At 53.7% G+C, this 19,445-nt stretch overlaps 7 protein-coding genes across 7 annotated transcripts; 5 read left to right on the forward strand and 2 right to left on the reverse strand.

Moving 5' to 3' along the window:
- Positions 1 to 348: 348 nt before the first annotated feature.
- Positions 349 to 789, forward strand: NCS57_00726300 (5-hydroxyisourate hydrolase; the record flags this gene model as incomplete). The annotated part of the gene is made up of 1 exon (XM_053057119.1): positions 349 to 789. One exon carries the CDS (start codon positions 349 to 351, stop codon positions 787 to 789), a length of 441 nt encoding a protein of 146 aa, XP_052913314.1.
- Positions 790 to 1,325: 536 nt separating this feature from the next.
- Positions 1,326 to 1,938, reverse strand: NCS57_00726400 (uncharacterized protein; the record flags this gene model as incomplete). Its single annotated transcript, XM_053057120.1, has 2 exons — positions 1,326 to 1,753; positions 1,809 to 1,938. The coding sequence occupies 2 exons, from the start codon at positions 1,936 to 1,938 to the stop codon at positions 1,326 to 1,328; spliced, it is 558 nt and encodes a 185-aa protein (XP_052913315.1).
- A 4,487-nt stretch (positions 1,939 to 6,425) lies between these two features.
- On the forward strand, positions 6,426 to 7,492 carry NCS57_00726500 (ATPase GET3; the record flags this gene model as incomplete). Its single annotated transcript, XM_053057121.1, has 2 exons — positions 6,426 to 6,809; positions 6,857 to 7,492. The coding sequence occupies 2 exons, from the start codon at positions 6,426 to 6,428 to the stop codon at positions 7,490 to 7,492; spliced, it is 1,020 nt and encodes a 339-aa protein (XP_052913316.1).
- A 598-nt stretch (positions 7,493 to 8,090) lies between these two features.
- On the reverse strand, positions 8,091 to 10,054 carry NCS57_00726600 (uncharacterized protein; the record flags this gene model as incomplete). Its single annotated transcript, XM_053057122.1, has 3 exons — positions 8,091 to 9,492; positions 9,543 to 9,831; positions 9,883 to 10,054. The coding sequence occupies 3 exons, from the start codon at positions 10,052 to 10,054 to the stop codon at positions 8,091 to 8,093; spliced, it is 1,863 nt and encodes a 620-aa protein (XP_052913317.1).
- Positions 10,055 to 11,165: 1,111 nt separating this feature from the next.
- NCS57_00726700 (uncharacterized protein) lies at positions 11,166 to 12,821 on the forward strand (the record flags this gene model as incomplete). The annotated part of the gene is made up of 2 exons (XM_053057123.1): positions 11,166 to 12,586; positions 12,641 to 12,821. 2 exons carry the CDS (start codon positions 11,166 to 11,168, stop codon positions 12,819 to 12,821), a joined length of 1,602 nt encoding a protein of 533 aa, XP_052913318.1.
- Positions 12,822 to 13,787: 966 nt separating this feature from the next.
- Positions 13,788 to 14,519, forward strand: NCS57_00726800 (Yippee domain-containing protein; the record flags this gene model as incomplete). Its single annotated transcript, XM_053057124.1, has 1 exon — positions 13,788 to 14,519. The coding sequence occupies one exon, from the start codon at positions 13,788 to 13,790 to the stop codon at positions 14,517 to 14,519; it is 732 nt and encodes a 243-aa protein (XP_052913319.1).
- Positions 14,520 to 16,387: 1,868 nt separating this feature from the next.
- On the forward strand, positions 16,388 to 18,772 carry NCS57_00726900 (Trehalase; the record flags this gene model as incomplete). Its single annotated transcript, XM_053057125.1, has 4 exons — positions 16,388 to 16,510; positions 16,571 to 16,634; positions 16,694 to 18,563; positions 18,619 to 18,772. 4 exons carry the CDS (start codon positions 16,388 to 16,390, stop codon positions 18,770 to 18,772), a joined length of 2,211 nt encoding a protein of 736 aa, XP_052913320.1.
- Between the last annotated feature and the right edge of the window lie 673 nt (positions 18,773 to 19,445).

Consider the following 19,445-nt stretch of genomic DNA (forward strand, 5'->3'; position numbering starts at 1 on the left):
AATCCAAGGAAACTGACTGATATAAACTGGGCTGTGTGCCTCACTTCACTGTCCCCCTGTCTTGCGCCGCGTAATCCTTCTCTTTCTTGTTCTTGTTCGGCGCTTCAGAATCGATATACACGACGTCCGTCTAAAAAAGGGACAATTAGAGCCCATATCGGTCGGCACCCCCCGATAATACTTTTGCCAAGCCGACTATCAACGCTCTGAAGCTCTCGCTACATCTTCCCCTCCCCCACCACCCTTGGCGTCAACCTCTCCGAACGTCAGGTCGCACCACCCAAAACAAAACAACCCCCCATCACCACCACAGCATTCCCCCATCGCCCGCCAAAACCCACCGTCGCGATGGCCTCACCCTCCGCAAAGGACCCCATCACCTGCCACGTCCTCGACACCCAGGCCGGTCGCCCCGCCCGTGGCGTCCGCGTCCGCCTCGAGGGCCCCGTCCCCGCCCCAGCGCCCGGAGCCAACCCGCACACCCAGCCCCAGCCCAAGACGTTCGAGTCCATCACCGACGACGACGGCCGCGTCCTGGTCTGGCTGCCCTACAGCTCCGCCGACTCGGCCGGCGAGGTCCCTGTCTACACCCTCCTCGACGTGCTCGACGAGCGCAAGGGCCAGGGACCCTCGCGCTGGACACTGCGCTTCGACACGGCCGCCTACTTTGGCGAGGAAAAGACCTTTTTCCCAGAGGTGACCATCACCTTTCGTGTCGAGGAGGGGCAGCACTACCATGTGCCACTGTTGTTGAGCCCATATAGCTATACTTCTTACCGCGGAAGCTAGAGGTAGACCTACACTACCATTATGTGTGGAATATCTATAGAGGACTAAGTTGTCGTCTTTCCCCTCACAATTCGCTACCAGCATGATGAATGCGCATAGCCAGTTGCGAACGATATGGAGGATATACGAAAAGGGTCACCATCATGGACACACCAGCATAAATAATGATAAAGATCATGAGAATAGCGATGATGCTAGTTATTAATTCTTTAACGAATGTCCTAATCGTTGATTGCTCCCTCGCTGACTGGCCGGACAAGTGACATTCCCGTCTCTCCCTACCAGAGGGGACCGTAATCTCAAACTTTTGGCCCCTTGTCCTCGGCAACACCGATAAATCCTGAATCCAATCCATGCCCATGCCAATGCCCTTGTGCCCATCAAACGCCACGCTATCCACAAAGAGAAGTAATTGAAGCAGTCCGTCTGAGTGATGTTGCCATCCTCGATCATCAGGTTCGGCCGTATACGTCGTAACAGCAGTCGTCATCGTGTCCAGATTTGCCTTGAACACCTAAGGCTTCACCAAGCCGCTTCTAGTTCTTTCGCCACTTCCTCATGAAGCCCTTCTTAGATCGATATGAGGGCACATCAGGAGATGTTGGTGGCGTTTCTTCGTCCCTCCTCGTGTTCCTTGATGCGAGGCTCTCGGTTTCGTCCTTTGAAAGCCGGATGCTCGACATAGATGGGCGAATGCTAGACATGGATGGCCGGATGCTAGTCATGGATGGGTTGGCTTGCTTAATGCTGGCGTTGTCTCCAGTGTCGGTGCTAACAAGGGATAGCACGCTGTAGAGGGCTTCGGACGTGGGTGTGATACGTCCGTGGTTAAGAGTCCGTCGCTTCTTCCTCAAAAAGGACCGGCGAGTTCGAGTGAGTGCCCGGTTAGGATCGATGTCTTCTTGACTGATACAGGCGTTTGGTGAGAGGTCTGCATCGGGATGAGGTAGAGTAGTGTTGCGGACTGGACAATGGTTAGCAAGGCCACGGTTCACTGCATCTCGGAGCTCTAGACTCACCATCGTTGAAGGGCTCTGGGAACCCTGTGTCTCGGGGCTCCCGTCGAGGCTTGGTGGTTGTTGTAGTAGTAGTAGTAGGAGAGGCGGCCATGATTTCGATCTGAGGGACAGATTTAGACTCTGCAATCATCGAATTGCTCCGAGCAAATGTTTGTTTTGAAGAATCCAGGGCAGAAGAGGAGTCGAGAAGCCGCTCAGCTTGACGAGGCACTCTCGACCCTGCCGAATCGGGCAAGTACAGAATGGAAGTGAGTTGTGTAAGCGCGATGCCGTTTTCGTATCAGTCAGTGAGCGGCAAGGCTCAATGAACAGTCGCGGAATCGATCGGGAGAGTCGAGATGACAATAGGGAAGACAAGAGAGAAAAAAGAAAGATCGGTCACTCGACGAAGAAAGAAGAAAAGGGGATTTGATTTGATTTCACTAGGAAGAGGCGTCAAGATTTGTGTGAAATTAAAATCCGACGCCAGGGGATAGGGAGGATACAGCTGAGTTGAACTGAACTTGCTGGGGGAGGAGATTTGACGAGACGATGGGATGGACGACGGGGCCCAGGGCCGCAAAGGGCCAGAACGACAGGGTTATATTGGGACGATGAGTTGCATCCGATCAGCAGGCCACGGAGCCGCTTGGCGAGGCGCTTGATCGGATCTTCGGAACTCGACAAGTCTGTGTCGCGGCGACGAGGAATGGCGAGTCGAGGTGACGAGCAGATGAGCCAGTCAGTGAGGCTTGGCTCTCGCTGTTCGGCACAGCAGCCAAGAGAGAGTCTCTCGACGACGCCGTTGCGTGGCTCCGCGCCCCAGAAAAGTCGAGAAAGCACTGGGACCGAGCAAGGGTGTAGGGGTGCAGCGTGGCGGACGACAGGGGGTGGAGTGGTTCCAGAACAAGACAAAGTCCAAAACCCCAAGAACGAGAAACTTGAACTCACTTTGCGCCAAGCTGGTGCCCACGTAGTTGACCGTGATAAACGCCCTGATCCCTACCAGAAGTGTCCTTGACTGCAGACGGCCGTGTCAAGTCCGGATCCTGACTGAGCTGAGGATCGACGAGGCGTCCGCCAGGCAAGATGGGAATCTACAGTAGAGTAGTCCAGTCCGTCGACTCCTGCAATTTACACCAACAAGCCGGCGTTGGAGGATTCCACGCTTCCTCTTCCGGATCCAAAGCGCGAGCTCTCGCTGCTTGCTGTAAGGCTACGGCGGCGTCTGGGGTAGCACCTGGTGTAAGTGGCTGATTGAGGCTCGGTCGGCCCTGAATGGAGCCGCTCTCGGATGGAACTCGCCGTGGAGCCTGGGCGACAAGACGGTGTCGTCAGCCCGGAGGGGCGTCTGTCTGCTTGGCGACTGATTTGTTGGGCCAGAAACGGTGCACGATTCTCTGCGCCTCTCGAAAGAAGCTGAGGATCCAATGTGTGTCGTAACGGTCAGCAAACAAACGGCGGCGACAACAGTTGTCCAACGTCATCCATCCCACGCCCGAGGCAGCAGATGTTTGAAGTGCCGCCTTGTCCGAGTGGGTTGCTGTGCGATATTTATACCGTTATGGTCGTCAGCATCACAAGGCCCCGGCGGCACACATCTTTGAGTTTGACTCCTCTTTGCTGCTCTGTATCTGCTGGTGCTGCTGCGGGCTCAGACATGCAGATATTCAGTCAGCCATGGTCGACAGTGAGGACCGGCCAAGTGGTTCCCCAACAGTCTGGGAAAACCCCCGAACGGACCAACCCCATTTTTCTTCAGGTCGTCCCTCCCGGACCAGATGATGATCATTTCCCGCCGGACCCCTGGACACATGACGACAAGGCCGGACCGTGCAGTAGGTGTCTCGCAGGCGAACGCGTTAGTGGCCGGCAAAGGAGCCCGCGTCCTGCCAGCGGGCGAAACCCTCCATGGCTAGGGTCCCAAGGTCTTGGATGTGATGTATCGGCGATACTGGCCTGTTCAGACGGCAAATCGGCCATGGCGTTTTCAGAATCTGGTCAGGAAATCAGTTCCAGTGGATGGCGGTGTCGCCGATGGAAGCGAGTGGGTGCAGCTGAGTAGCCCACTCTACTTCTTGGCCCGGCATCACGTGAGTCACATCAACCTGTTCTCCCTCCCGTCTGCCCAAGGTACGACTATCGAAATAATCGGGCATGAATTCATCCATATTACATCAGTCTTCCCCTAATATTCTGGAGAATATTGCAAACTCTTAAAGTTTTCCCGCCGCTAGGGCCATGATTCCACTTATCTCCGGCAGTTTGGGCGTGGGCTACCTCCCAATTTCGTCTCTCAGCTCCTTCATTCCGACCCCTGATCAGCCTTGATCTTCAGAGCCCACAAAAACAGATCTACAAGAAGCACGCAAAGCTCGACGACGAGTTTATCCAGAGCTACAGTACAGAGCGCAATACCTACGTATTCGGCTTTTTGGCAATTATCCGCTGTTGACCTCGGCTGGCTGAACATGTCTGAAACCCACTCTTGGCTGCATGAGCGGTCAAGACCTTGGTCACCGAATCGACGTGCCTATTCAAGAAGGTCGAGTAGACATGTCGAACCTGTACCATACCGTGATTGGCTGTTCAGGTGATGCATTGTCGTGACCAATGTTTCTCAAACTCTGCCAATGGCTTGGTTGAGGGGTAGGCTAGGCAGCGTGTTGCTGACCAAATGGGCGGTTGGAAGAATACGATAGCTTGCCATCCAAGGTCTCCCATGCTCCGTCAACTTCAAGATTTCTCGCCATGGAAGCTGCTTCTTGATAGGCCAGTCCGTACCGGCTATTGTGGCGGAGGCCACCTGAAGCATGCAACTCGTACAGCAGGCGGAACACACGGAATCATCCAGCCATCGAGCGCTTATGCGGCACGTCTGCCGTCTTGCTGAGTTCAAGGGCGGTTCAGAACGACCCGTTGAGCAAATCTTTACCTTTGGGCTGAAGAGTAAAAGCCGTCATTGTACAGCTTGACATCGGCATTCCCGCCTCTAGTAGATCTCTGTGGAGAAGGATCCAGCAGACCACGCAGCTCGCCCGTCTGCCGTCGAGACGATCATGCCCTATCGGCACTCGCTAGCTCTTTAGCTCAAGTTTCACGTTGGCTTTGATCAGCGAAACCAAACACTTTGTGCTGTACTTGTTTGGATGGTAAAGTTTGCATCGTTGCCTTTTACAGGTTGTCTTGGATGATCTTTATATCACGTGTGTTATCCCAGCCATTGAACTGGCTTCCTGCATGTGAGTCTGAGAAGTGTCGATGTAATCGAATGCGCCCAAACTCTTGACTTGAGCAAATCTTGAGGGATTCCTCTAGCATGCAGAGATCTCACGCGAATAACTTCGGTGGGCAGAGCGACATGGCGTCCGGGGAGGCGCCTGTTCGTGATGCTTCCACATATGAGAAAAGCATTAAGGGTACCTATGTAATCAGATACCATAGTGGGCGGCCAACCACCTTCTTTCACGGGTATCCCAAGTCACACGCCGTTCTGGACAAGATATCTATTTCCCTGAACTCACGGTACTTATCTAGCGAGATGTTGATCCAGACCCCCAGAGACACAAACGAGTACACTCCCCGTGAACCCATGTCATTTGAATCCAAAGGATCGAATGCAGCATGGCCTCATAGATGATAATCCATATAGAAAAGTGCATTACTTAACGTCTATGTCCCGTACTATTCTACCCGTCACCGCGAAAACAGTGTAAGACTGGTGAATATCCATCCCAAAGATACTTCATCCATCGGAAAGAAGAACGAGGAATGACATGCGAACATTTCCGGAAGCAGAAGTAATGACTGCAAAGGAAGACAGAAAACGCAACAGGGGTTATCTTGAAGACTCCTCTGCCACTTACCCTAGACCTGGGCTCAAGAGTAAGTCGGTGACAGCCCAGGAGAATTAACCAGGAGAATTACCCAGGAGAATTCAGAAGTTATGAATATGAAACAAAACAAAACAAATATCTATACAGTACCTCATATGTACTCAGCCCTCTGAATCCTGTGTGCCCGTGATGGTTGTCGTCCCTGAGGTTGCGTCCAGCCATCAGGTCTCGGCCCTTGTGGACCCAAATCTCAAGTCGCCCATCACCAACAAAAGGCGCGGTGGCAGAGTGGTCTAATGCGATAGACTAGAAATCTATTCTCTTCGGAGGCGTCTGTTCGAATCAGGCCCGCGTCGATTGGTTCTTTTTTTGCTTCTTTTTGCGGTTGTTGATGAGTTGGCTTCTTTTTTGGTGTGTGTTCAAGATAGTTGACACATCTAGAGACGAAGTCAAACGGTGTTTATGCGGTTCAGATGAATGAGGAAATGGCAGTCACAAACATGATAAACTCTATATCAAAGAAGTCATGATTTTTGTTCTGGGTGACAGTATCATGTGGCAACAGACTGGTCTTGACGTCCTTGCCTGACAAAATGAAACAGTCATGAGGCTACCCATACGTGGCCTTCCTATTCTGTCTAGATCTACCCCTCCAAACCGCCAACTCCACCATGAAGACGGGAGCTTCTAGAAGATGCCCAAATCTTGAACTCGACAACCTCTCAACAAAGCCACCTCTCAAACCTGACCCGATCCCCATTATCGCAAACCCTCTACCGACCGTCTGAATCGCCATCTCATAATGGCCGCCGTAATCTCTGCTGACGACGCCCTCGAGCCGTCCCTCCAGTCCCTCCTCGACCAGCGCAGCCTCCGCTGGATCTTCGTGGGCGGCAAGGGCGGCGTCGGAAAGACCACCACCTCGTGCTCCCTCGCCATCCAGCTGGCTCGCGTCCGTCGCTCCGTCCTCCTCATCTCTACCGATCCCGCACACAACCTCTCCGATGCCTTTTCTCAGAAGTTTGGCAAGGAGGCTCGCCTCGTCAACGGCTTCGACAACCTCAGCGCCATGGAGATTGACCCCAACGGAAGCATACAGGACATGCTGGCTGGTCAGGGCGATGCTGATGATGTCAATGCCGCCGCTGGTGGCCTGGGAGGCATGATGCAGGACCTTGCCTTTGCGGTGAGTTTGGAAACTTCACAGCTCTCTACCTACTGCTGACATGACAGATCCCTGGTATCGACGAGGCCATGTCCTTCGCAGAGGTCCTCAAGCAGGTCAAGTCCCTCTCCTACGAAACCATCATCTTCGACACGGCCCCCACCGGCCACACCCTCCGCTTCCTCCAGTTCCCCACCGTCCTCGAAAAGGCCCTCGCAAAGGTGTCGCAGCTCTCGTCGCAGTACGGCCCTCTCGTCAACAGCTTCCTCGGCTCGGGCGGCCAGCTCCCCAACGGCCAGAACCTCAACGACATGGTCGAGAAGCTCGAGTCGCTGCGCGAGACCATCTCCGAGGTCAACACGCAGTTCCAGGACGCCGAGCTCACCACCTTTGTCTGCGTCTGCATCGCAGAGTTCCTGAGCCTGTACGAGACGGAGCGCATGATCCAGGAGCTCGCCGGCTACGGCATCGACACCCACTCTATCGTTGTCAACCAGCTCCTGTTCCCCAAGAAGGCGAGCGACTGCGACCAGTGCAACGCCCGTCGCAAGATGCAGCGCAAGTACCTGGACCAGTACGAGGAGCTCTACGCCGAGGACTTCAACGTTGTCAAGATGCCCCTGCTGGTCGAGGAGGTTCGGGGCAAGGAGAAGCTCGAGAAGTTTAGCGAGATGCTCGTCACCCCTTACGTTCCCCCGGAGTAAGCAGGTCTATAGAACCAGGCAAAAGACATGGACACTTTGAATGTTACCGCGCAAGATGGAATGGGCAAGACAAAAAGAAAGGTCATGTAGCACATACAGGAGCAAAGAGGGCGTGGAGTTGTCGTTAGGGGTTGATGGTTTATGACAATACACAATGCTATTTATTGGTTATACGCACACAGTCATGAGAGAAAATACCCAACAATTTCAGCAAGTTTGTTTATTATTTTATTTGTTTTCTGCTTCATGTTTGCCTCGTAGACTAGCGACGCCTCTCGCTGTCAAGTCATGCCCCCTGCCAAGGCCAAAGTCTGATGAAGTAATTCCTGAACCCCCAACCGGTGGCATAAACTGCCGTGAAACCCTTCCAAGATCCATATCTACACCCCGAACGCCGTTCCGCTTGCTTGACGGAATCATGCAACATGCGAAAGCAACCCCAAACCCCTTAAACAATCCAGAATAATGACAGCTCTGTAAAGCTCGCGTTGATGGCCTCATTGTATGTAGGGCGTGATACCCTTGCTGTCGAGATGGTGAGAAAACAAGAAACAGCCGCTGGCGGAAATCATAGTCGTGCGGGAGCTGAGCATCTGGCTCACAGCTCTCGATAGTCGCTGGGTCGAACTCTTCGCTGCTTGTTCTGGTGTCGATGGGGGTTGACGGGCTTGCGGAAGTAGGCGTCTTCGTCGCCAGCGTTACCGCCCTGGGAAAAGTTGCCGTTCTGGAAGCCGTTCATGCCTCCATTCATGCCTCCGTTCATACCCATGTTTCCGTTCATGCCATTCATGCCATTCATGCCGTTCATACCATTCATTCCCATATCCCAACCGTTCATGCCTCCAAAGCCACCATTCATACCGGGGAACCCTGGCATGCCCATCATGTTGGGCATACCCATCATGCCCATGTTCATGTTCATGTTGCCCATGTTTGGCATTGGCATCATATTTGGCATCATGGGCATGCCATTGAACATCATGTTATTCATTCCCATGTTCATACCCATGCCATTCATCATGTTGGGCATCATGTTTTGCTGGTTCTGCATCGCCTTGGGACCCTTGGGAATCCGGGGATTGTCGAGAATATCGTCTGCAGGTCGCTTCTTGGAGTTGACATCCGTGGGCTTGGCGCCGTCGACCTGCTTGTCCGCGTCTTGTGAAGCGGGGACGAGGCTCTTGGGACCAGTTGGTGGAGACTTGACAGTTGCCTTTTGAGAGGCGGGTGAATTTGACTTCTCCTTTGGTGAATCCTTGGACTTGTCGGCAGCATCGCTCTCGGGCTTTTGCTCCGGCTTGTCAGCCTCCACAGCAGGCTTGTCCTCCTTCTCTCCATCGGCCTTGGCTTCACCTGACGCCTTGGGTGATGGAGGGGGTGGGCTTTTGGCTGCCTCCTTCTCCTTCAGATAATCCTGAATCTTCTTCGATGTCTCCTCATCTGGTAGGAGGTCATCAATCAGCACGCCTTCTGACTGGCAGGCAGGGCAGACGAAGTCGCTTTCGATGAGAGCATTGGTTATGCAATCATTGCAAAAGGTCTTCTGGCAGCACGGAGTCTTCATTGGCTCTATGAACATCTTCTTGTCGATCGAACACTCCAAGCCCCGTTCTTGAATCTCCTTGTCCTCGGCCAGGGGTGCCTTGGCAGCGGAGGAAGACTTGGCCTTGGCCTGGAACTGTTCCCAAGATGCCTTGTCTGGTTCGGCAATGACAAAATCTCCTTCAGCGTTCACCATGATGCCCGAGGGGCGCTTGGATTCGTCGCCGTCAGTCTGAGCTAGCACAACAGACTTGTCGACCTTTTGCAGGAACGAACGGGGAATTCCAGTAGTTCGCTTGACTCTCGGGCGATTGTCAAACTCAGGATCGTCGTTAGTAGGGCACAGTTGAATCCAGTGGCCCTTGTTGCCACATCGGTAGCAAATGTAGCCATTCGGGGGGTCATGGTCTGGGACATTTGCTGGCCTCTTCGCACCGGGCTTGAAGACGGGTGTTTGGCTATGGCATGTTAATGATTGATCTACTTGCTACGGGTGGGCGATACTTACTGTGACATCTCTTCCTGCTGGGCTGACCACTGCTCGGTCTGCGCTGCAAACATGGCTGCCATCTTCTCCTCTTCGGTCATGGCATTGTTCATTTGGTTGATTGCGTTAGAACTAGGTTTTGATGCCGAGGCCTTTGCTGCTTGCTCTTTGCGACCAGCATTCTTGGCCGTTGAAGGCATCTTGCCAGATACGTAACGGGCAGCCCGCCCCGCGCCTTGCTTGACGGCTGGCTGACGTCGAGCGATCACCGTTGTTGATCTGGGAATAATGGTGGTGTCGTCATCATATTCTGAGCAGTGATTAGCAGCGCTCATGTATTACGCTTGGGACGTAGACTTACCCTCGCTGTTATCATCGGTGTATATATGAAGGTCGAAATCAGAGCCATCGCCAAGTCCGCTCTTGATGATGATTTCACGCTTGAGCTCAAAGACTGAGATGCCGGTGCCGTCGAATTCGACTCTAGTGGGTTCCCTTTGGGACTTGAACTTGAAGAAGACGGAAGACGTCATGGTGATTGATGTGTGCTGTGTGTTTTCCTACAAGGAATCAAGACACCACAGCACAGAGGGACAAGAGGCGGTGTTATAGCGGAGGTCGAGTAGTTTTCCAAGTCGAAGTGGCCGGGCGCACAGAGCACTATGTGAGTATTGATTGCCTCTTTTGTGTTTGCAGAGGGAACTCTGATTGTTCTCTTTGTTTGTTCGTTTCTTTCTTGCACTGCCGTGCCTCTTTCAACTCTCGAGATGAACGGAAATAATCAATTTTGATTGTACTTGGAGGGAACAATAGTGGCAAAAGGGTCAAAAAAAGGTGCAATGAATAAAGGAGTACAGCTGGCCAAAGAAAACAGCCAGAAGAGAGACAGCCCTGAAACTCCACCTCAATTTCCAGTCACCACGTTTGTTAAACCACTCAACCAGAGACCTTGAGAGTTAGCAAGTCGTCCTAGGATCTACGCCCTTTCGAGAGAAGGCTAGCGACAGAGCACGATGGCGTCTCGAGCAACGAGGATGCGAACGGTCGGGCTCGCGCGAGGTCGGCGAGATCGCGTCAGGTAGCCGCGCGTTGCCAGGTGGATCAAACGGCGCTCGATAATCGTTGAGCAAGAGTGAAGAGAAGAAAAGGTCGCGCGCAGGCGAAAAAAGAGTGCAGCCAAGCGACTGCTCTGGTGTCGCGAACTGAATACTCGATGGGCGGAATGAACAGCGACGATGGATGAGTGTCGAGACGGGTGGGGAGAGGAAGAGTCTGCGAGGGAGGAAAAGCACTGCCCCTGGGGTTAGTAAGCATCTGGACGTGAGGAGGCCGGATGCCTAGGAACCTAGGGAGGGGGAATGCGCTCGAGAATTCCGGAGTCGGGTGACCGCAAAAAAGATTTTCCTCCCGATGACTCAGCTACTTGCTGGCTGGCATGTGACGTAAAGGCTGGTTGCATCTTGTGCTCTTTTGCCCAACGCAAACGTTGCCCATTTTCCCTTACTAATCACTACTCGGCCTAATCATTATTGGTTGCCGTTACTAGCCGGTCTCCTTCATTGCTTGCGTTCAAGCTGCCCCGCCATAAGGTGAGCACGGCGCTGTCTTGCATCACTATCAGCCCGATAGAGCAGGTCCGGCGTAATGCCCCGCACCTTCCTCCTCAATAGGGCAGCTCTGTGTTGTTTTCGAGTAACAGCACTCCCCAAAAGGCCCTTTATATCATCTCGTGTCTCCCGGATCTCCTCACAATCCCCCAAATTTCTTTCCCGACCATACCTCACCGACTCTATACGCGCCCACCAAGCAAAGAAGATGGCCCCTCAGCTTGACAGTTTCTTCCAGCAGGTCGACAGCTCTGCTGACGACTTCATTGAGCGCCTGCGCAAGGCTGTGGCTATTCCTTCCATCTCCGCTGAGGATGCTCGCCGCCCCGATGTCGTCCGCATGGGAGAGTTTCTCGCCGAGGAGCTCAAGAACCTGGGAGCTTCGGTAGAGCTTCGACCGCTGGGAAAGCAGCCCCACAAGGAGCATCTCGAGCTCCCTCCCGTCGTCCTCGCTCGATACGGAAACGACAGCAACAAGCGAACTATTCTCGTCTATGGCCACTACGACGTTCAGCCTGCCGAGAAGAGCGACGGCTGGGCCACCGAGCCCTTCGATCTCACCGTTGACGAGAAGGGTCGTATGTTTGGACGTGGATCTACGGACGATAAGGGCCCTGTCCTGGGTTGGTTGAATGCCATCGAGGCCCACCAGAAGGCGGGTGTCGATTTCCCCGTCAACCTGCTCATGTGCTTCGAGGGCATGGAGGAATATGGTTCTGAGGGCTTGGACGACCTCATCAAGGAGGAGGCCAAGAAGTACTTTGCTGATGCCGAGGCTGTCTGCATTTCTGACAACTACTGGCTCGGTACCGAGAAGCCTTGCCTGACCTATGGTCTTCGTGGCTGCAACTACTACTCGGTTGAGATCTCCGGCCCTGGTGCTGATCTTCACAGTGGTGTCTTTGGTGGCACAGCCCAGGAGCCCATGACTGATCTCGTCAGGGTTCTGGGATCGCTGGTCAACACTGATGGTCAGATCCAGATTCCTGGTATCATGGAGCAGGTGGCCCCTGTCACCGCCGACGAGGAGGGTCTCTACGATGGCATCTCCTTCACTATGGACAACATCTACGAGTCGCTCGGTAGCACGACGACTATTTTTGAGGACAAGAAGAGCACTCTTATGGGCCGCTGGCGATACCCCTCTCTGTCTCTCCACGGCATCGAGGGTGCCTTTTCCGCTCCTGGAGCCAAGACGGTCATCCCTGCCAAGGTCATTGGAAAGTTTTCGATCCGAACAGTCCCCGATATGGACATTGACACAACCAACGAGTGTGTGTACAAGTACGTGAAGGAGCAGTTCGCCAAGCTCAAGAGCAAGAACACCCTGAATGTGTACGCACAGCACACTGGCAAGTGGTGGGTGGCGTCGCCCAAGCACTGGAACTTTTCGGCCGCTGCCAAGGCTGTTGAGCGTGTGTGGGGTGTTCAGCCCGACTTTACTCGCGAGGGTGGAAGGTAAGAGTCCCTGATGTAAAAGAATATGTGTTGAGTGCTAACGATCCTTGTCAGTATCCCCGTTACTCTGACCTTTGAGGAGGCCACTGGCAAGAACGTTCTGTTGCTTCCCATGGGTAGCTCGACCGATGGTGCGCATTCCATCAACGAGAAGCTGGACAAGCGCAACTACATTGAGGGCATCAAGCTGCTAGGAGCCTACCTGCACTACGTTGCCGAGGAGCCCAAGGCCTAAGCTAAGATTACATCCTAATAATGTAGATGATTGAACGTGATATGATATCCTAGCTTGGGATTCTGTGACATGTTTGGTGTGTTTGTAAACAGGACTCCAATGAGTGAGGGTTGGAAGGTGATTTCAACTCCCTTGATGCTCCTTGTGAGCACGAGTATGATGTCGGGTCCCTTGTCACCAACGTGCTCTTGGCATTGTTACGCCATCCATAGCACAACGGCCCCCACTTCATTGGGAAAGTTAATGATGGCCATGAAACCATTGTGGTTGTAAGCTGAGTAACAAGAACTCACTCCCATCCGATAGCATTATACACTATTCTCTGACTGGCAAAAGATCCAACTGATAAGGGATTGTTGATTAATACCAGTTGGTGATAGTCTTGATGATGGGCTTCGGAACGAGGGTTTCCCATCTGCACGTTCCCGCGAGCGGCCCCACATTGTACGTACCTTGAACCCCTCCCTTCGAGTTCTGGCACCAGTCCGCTCCAACCGCCATCCTTTCTTGCCCCTCCACCGCCCTTCCATCCACCCATCCAATCCGTCCATCCGTGTTAGTTGACTGATGAGACAGGTCCGGTGATCGCTGCCCGGCTGAGCCGTCGCCGACATGGCCAAGTGACCGCTGCATTGCTTTTATCGCCGGAGGTCGCGGGCGATACTCGTCTTTTCCTCACCTGCAGCCTCACATACTCGACTGTAACACCTCTTGTCTCGCCTGCGCATCCCTTGTTGAGCTCCTCAACGTTCAAGACTCATCAGGCCTTACAAGGACCTGACTGTACGCCACTGGTGGAGTGCCTGACTCTGGCAGTGGAACTCAACGCCGCTCTAACCACACCTTATCGGACCCTTGAATCTACCACTGGAAAAGTTCCAAGAAACGGTCACACTTGAAGATATTTATTTCACTGCGAAATATCAGATCTGGGATCGTACAAAGACGTCAGCTTCGACCGCCGAGATGGTTCGCGAGAGTGGCATCTCGGCTACCAAGCCCATCTTTCCCACCTACCTGCTGTCCAGCATCAGACTACCTTTCTCTCGTCGCCACTCTGCGTCGTCGAGTTCTGCCACCGACTCGACCGCTTCTTCTGCTGTCACGACACCGGCAAGCTCACCTCCGAACCATGGACCCTTGACAAATGCCGAAAAGGGTTCTCGGCTAACCAAAACCGCGCCGAATACTCTACGCTGCGCTGGGTGCTCGACCGATCTTGCCTTTGCCTCCCAGATTATATCCAAGGGCTTTACTGGCCGATACGGTCGCGCGTTCCTTGTTGCTCCGCCTGCGCTACCGGCGCCTCAAACACTGAACAATATTCGAGTTGGCAAAAGCGAGAACCGGCAACTTGTGACGGGCTGGCATATAGTGGCAGATATCACTTGTGGGATCTGCTCAACCAAGCTAGGTTGGAAATACGTCGACGCCAAGGAAGAAGGACAAAAATATAAAGTTGGCAAGTTCATCCTGGAGGTAGAGCGAGTCGTCACATATCGAAGCTGGGAGGACACTGCCGACGACGATGTCACCTACATGTCCGAATTGGACAAGCACGACGAAGATGAGATTGTGTTTGATTCGGACGATGAGGATGAATGCGAGGACATATTCGCGGGGACCTGGGATCCTGAAGTAGTGGGAAGGAGGCGGAGCCGAATGGTTGCACGAACAAGTCGTGCCGGGAACGAATAAGTCGTCGTTGCTGTGGTGCTTCGAGGTGAATGCCCCTTGATCTGGGGTCAGTTGAGACATTGGAATGGCGTCAAGGGATGGATGAATACTGAGACCGGGATGGCTCACGAACAGGACAAATACCCAAGAGGAGGAAACATGACGGAATGAAATTGCTAGTAATTATCAACCACTCAAGTCATTGAGCTGTCTACCCCATACTCGGGGGAGTCAAAATATGTTTCGCGTGTTGGTGGAAATGATAGAGCCAATGTGACCGTGGCGTTTGTGGCTAGGTATGGTTAACTCAACGTCTAGACTATCCGGGCCGTGGAGTTGCTCGTGTCGATACTGGGGTAACGGGCAAGAATGGTTCTGGAATTATTTCCACCTCGTGTCATTCATCAACCTGGCATGCCTGCACGTTGTCTGGCGGAGCAACATGTCTTGGGACGTCCCCCCTTCAATCTTGACCGCTGCCGAGCCGGTGCCGGTTGGGCGTTGAGGAATCTGAACATACTGACGTCGACCTGTTGTCATGTAGACTATTTAATGTGAAAAGAACGGGTCTTGATATGATGATCTTGAGCCTTGTGAACAAGAGTTTCCACATATCGCTTGAGGTGACTCTACTCGGAGCTGCCTCTGCTGGACAACACGCAACATGTCGTTCAGACTGTTGGAGCGGAGTTGCCTGTTGGGGTATCCCATATGCTTCAAAATCATGCCCAAACGTCCATGCCAACCTGACCGTTTGGTCATGTCAGGTCATCTAAGATCCCCAGTTTACATCTCTTGTCAAAGCACAAGCACAAGCGTAAGCGTAAGCACAGGGGCCTGGTATGCGAGACACCGCGGTTCAGGGGGGGATTGCATCCAAGTGTCCGGCAGTCGAGTGACCTTGAAATGGTCTGATGGTATCGGCCGGATATCCCAGGCCTGAATATGCGTGTCCAGTATCCTGGGATTGGTAAAGGGCTGAGGTGGATGGGTGGATGGATGGGCGGGATGGGTGTGCTGGGCACGCGGGATGTCATGGTGGGGGGAGCCGTTTGCATGGGGGGCCAGCTCGGCTGGGCGAGGTGCGTCCTGGGGGTAACACAGCAGTGGGTTACAGCGGGCAACGCGCAGCAACAGCGCTGCCGGGGAGGCCAGGTATGGGGCGGTTCTTGACGTTTGTGCCCCTGTAGTGGAGCACCCCTGCTGCTGCTGCTGCGTGATATCGTCACATCAAACACCAAAAAAAGCAGAGGCGGATCTGGGAGAGAGGTGAAACAGAAGAAGCCCGCGAACCAAAGGCTGCGTAACTGCTTCTTCGCCCTGCTCTTTGCGCCCTCACCGAACGACTCTGCATCAATTGACCCCCGCCGCGGCCCCTGTTTCCTCTTCACCGCTTCCCCGGTTAGGAAGTTCGGTCAACGAGACCGAGGCCGTTTGCTAACAATCTACCTGGATCTCTCTCTTGCTCCAGCTGGCTTCGTCACCGGGGGACAGGCCTGGCTCCATTCCATCCTCCCTCCATCCCACCTCATCCAAAAGAAAAAGGCCCAAGCTCTCCGCCACTTTCTTTGCTCCTCCCGCCCTCTCCTCCTCTCAAAAAGCCCCCTCCATACCCTGCCGTCATCCCCTACAATTCCTTCACGACCAGACCTCCACAGCTACTTGTTTTGTTTTCCTGCATCCTCTCCTCGTGACTTGTCCCTATTTACGTCTGACTGACTGGTGCCCCTTTCTTCTGACCTCGCAACCTTGTCAGCTCAATTCGCCTGTGCCATATCATCTGCGAAGCTTCACACTTGCCTCCCGTCCCTCCATCCATCCACCATCCGCCCATCTGGCCAACCCCGCTCTGTCCCATTGACAACGACAGCTTCAATCCTGCTATCGCCATGGCCGCGCCCAGCCACCGCTCGCGCGGTTCTGATGATGGCGTCTTTGACGATGCCAGAACATATTATACCGAGGAGCGCCACACTAATCGTGCTGGCCCTCGCACCCGAACATACTCGCAGGTGAGCAGTGAGGTGTCCTTGGTGCAGATGCAGCAACCTTATCTGACACGGTGCATGTAGAACAGTTTGATGCGCCAATTCGAAAGAGTTGGCCTTCGTGAGCCCTTCCGACGAGGTAGTCATGGTAAGCAGCTAAAGACGTCATTGGATAGTGAGGCTTTGAAGCTGACGTTTCGTCCCCAGATGAGAGCTCCCAGCAGAGCCGCCGCTTCCTCATCCAGGTGGACTCGACCCTGGAGAGCCTGCAGCTGCAGGAAGATACCGATGGAAATATGCAAATCACAATTGAGGACAACGGTCCCAAGGTCATTTCGCTGCGGACCGCTGCCTCTGCTGGCCACAACCGGTTCGACGTTCGAGGAACATACATGCTGTCCAACCTTCTCCAGGAGTTGACACTGGCCAAAGAGTACGGACGTAAGCAGATCGTGCTCGATGAGGGACGACTCAACGAGAACCCTGTTGATCGCTTGTCTCGTATGATTCGCGATCACTTTTGGGAGGGCTTGACTAGACGCATCGATGCATCCACCATTGACATCGCCGCTCGAGACCCCAAGGACTGGACCGATGATCCCCGCCCGCGTATCTATATCCCACATGGATGCCCCAAGCAGTACGAGTTTTACAAGAGAGTGGCTGAGGAGAGACCCGACATGCGGCTGGATGTTCAGCTCCTGCCCGAGAAGATTACCCCGGAGCTTGTCCGTGATATGAACGATGCGCCTGGTCTGCTGGCTGTAGATGTTGAGGAGGTGGAAGATCCAAACCACAGCAGTGGATGGTCTCTCAAGGGCTTGCCGTTTGTTGTCCCTGGTGGTCGCTTCAACGAGCTCTACGGATGGGACAGCTACATGGCGTCTCTGGGTCTTCTTATCAACGACCGAGTTGATCTGGCCAAGTCTATGGTCACCAACTTCTGCTTCTGCATCGAGCACTACGGCAAGATCCTCAATGCCACTCGATCATACTACCTCTGCCGATCGCAGCCTCCATTCCTGACCGACATGGCTCTCCGAGTCTACGAAAAGATCAAACATGAGCCAGACGCCAAGGAATTCCTCCGACGCTCAATCTTGGCGGCCATCAAGGAGTACCACAGCGTGTGGATGTCAGAGCCTCGACTTGACCCTACCACTGGACTCTCGAGATACCGACCAGAGGGTATGGGTGTGCCTCCTGAGACTGAGGCTACTCACTTTGTGCATATTCTTGACCCATACGTCAAGAAGCACAACATGACCTTCGAGCAGTTTGTGCACGCTTACAATCATGGCGAGGTCAAGGAGCCTGAACTTGATGAGTATTTCATGCACGATCGCGCTGTGCGAGAGTCTGGCCACGACACCTCGTACCGCCTCGAGGGAGTGTGCGCCAACTTAGCCACCATCGACCTCAACTCTCTACTTTTCAAATATGAGACTGATATTGCCCGTACTATTCGCAGTGTCTTCAACGACAAGCTTGCCATGCCCGAAGAGTTCTGCGCTGGAACGCCATACCAGCCCGGAGAGATCCTTTCATCGGCAGCCTGGGACCGACGAGCTAAGCGACGCAAGCTGACAGTTGACAAGCTGATGTGGAACGAGGAGGAGGGCATGTTCTTTGACTACGACACGGTGAAGCGCGAGCGTTGCACATATGAGACTTGTACCACCTTCTGGGCCCTCTGGGCTGGTATTGCGACACCAAAGCAGGCCGCCGAGATGGTGCGCAAGGGTCTCCCCAAGTTTGAGGTATACGGCGGTCTCGTTTCAGGAACAGAGGAGTCGCGTGGAGCGGTCGGCCTCAACCGGCCTAACCGACAGTGGGACTTCCCGTACGGCTGGCCGCCACAGCAGATGCTGGCGTGGACTGGATTGATCCGCTACAGCTTCACCGAGGAGGCGGAGCGGATTGCTTACAAGTGGCTCTTTATGGTGACCAAGGCGTTTGTCGACTTCCACGGCGTGGTTGTCGAGAAGTATGATGTAACGCAGCCAGTTGATCCCCACCGAGTGGACGCCGAATATGGCAACCAAGGTCTGGGCTTCAAGGGCGTCAACAAAGAAGGGTATGCTTGCTCATGTCAAGACGAGGCATGGACGGTTTGCTAACTATCAACGCAGATTCGCATGGGTTAACGCGAGTTACGTCTACGGATTGCAGATTGTCAACGCGCACATGAGGAGAGCTCTGGGAGCGCTCACACCTTACCCAACACTGATCAAGGCTATTGAGCAGAACAACGAAAAGGCGCTTGCTGGCCTGCTGGCGCCTTGAATAATGCGCTGAGAGTTGGAATGCTCGAGTGGGCTGAAGGCAACACTAGGTGACGCCGTGAGGAAGTGACATTTTGCCATGATATGCCATCTTGGTTTTTGTCTTTTGTTCTGTCGCATCAAGGTCTTTGTTCGGAGTTGAACTTGAGGTACGAATTGTATGTCGGCAGTACGGGGTGATATTGGGTCGGTTTGGCAGGTTGAGGGCATCCCGACGGGTTGAAAAGCGTGTAATGGGGGAGATCGATACTAGAGGCAGCAGCACCATCGAACGGGAGAAGGGGTGAGAGGCTGTGGTGGTAGTTGATGGGACAGGATGGAATCAGCACGGGTCAGGGCACAGGTTGCTCACAAGACTGAGTCCACCTGCCTATCCCGAGGACAGTTTGTGTCGGTGTCAAGCTGACGAGATCTGAATGAGCTGAGTTGAGCTTGATAGAATGCAGTACTGTATTGAGTCAGGAATTGAATAGCCGGTGCAAGTGAGTGACAGTGGATAGATTTCCATGTGATGCATGCAATGCATGACTTGTGTAAGTATAACGATGTGGTCGATATGACGAGGGTCGTCGGTTGGTAGTGTCAAGCTCGGGAAGTGACCGAAGAGAAATGACGGCTGATAGGGCACGTGAGATCCATGAAACAAAGGAATCTGCCGTCAGAGGGCAAGCTCG

The sequence above is a fragment of the Fusarium keratoplasticum genome, chromosome 5 (genome assembly GCF_025433545.1).
Source record: "Fusarium keratoplasticum isolate Fu6.1 chromosome 5, whole genome shotgun sequence".
Taxonomy (NCBI): domain Eukaryota; kingdom Fungi; phylum Ascomycota; class Sordariomycetes; order Hypocreales; family Nectriaceae; genus Fusarium; species Fusarium keratoplasticum.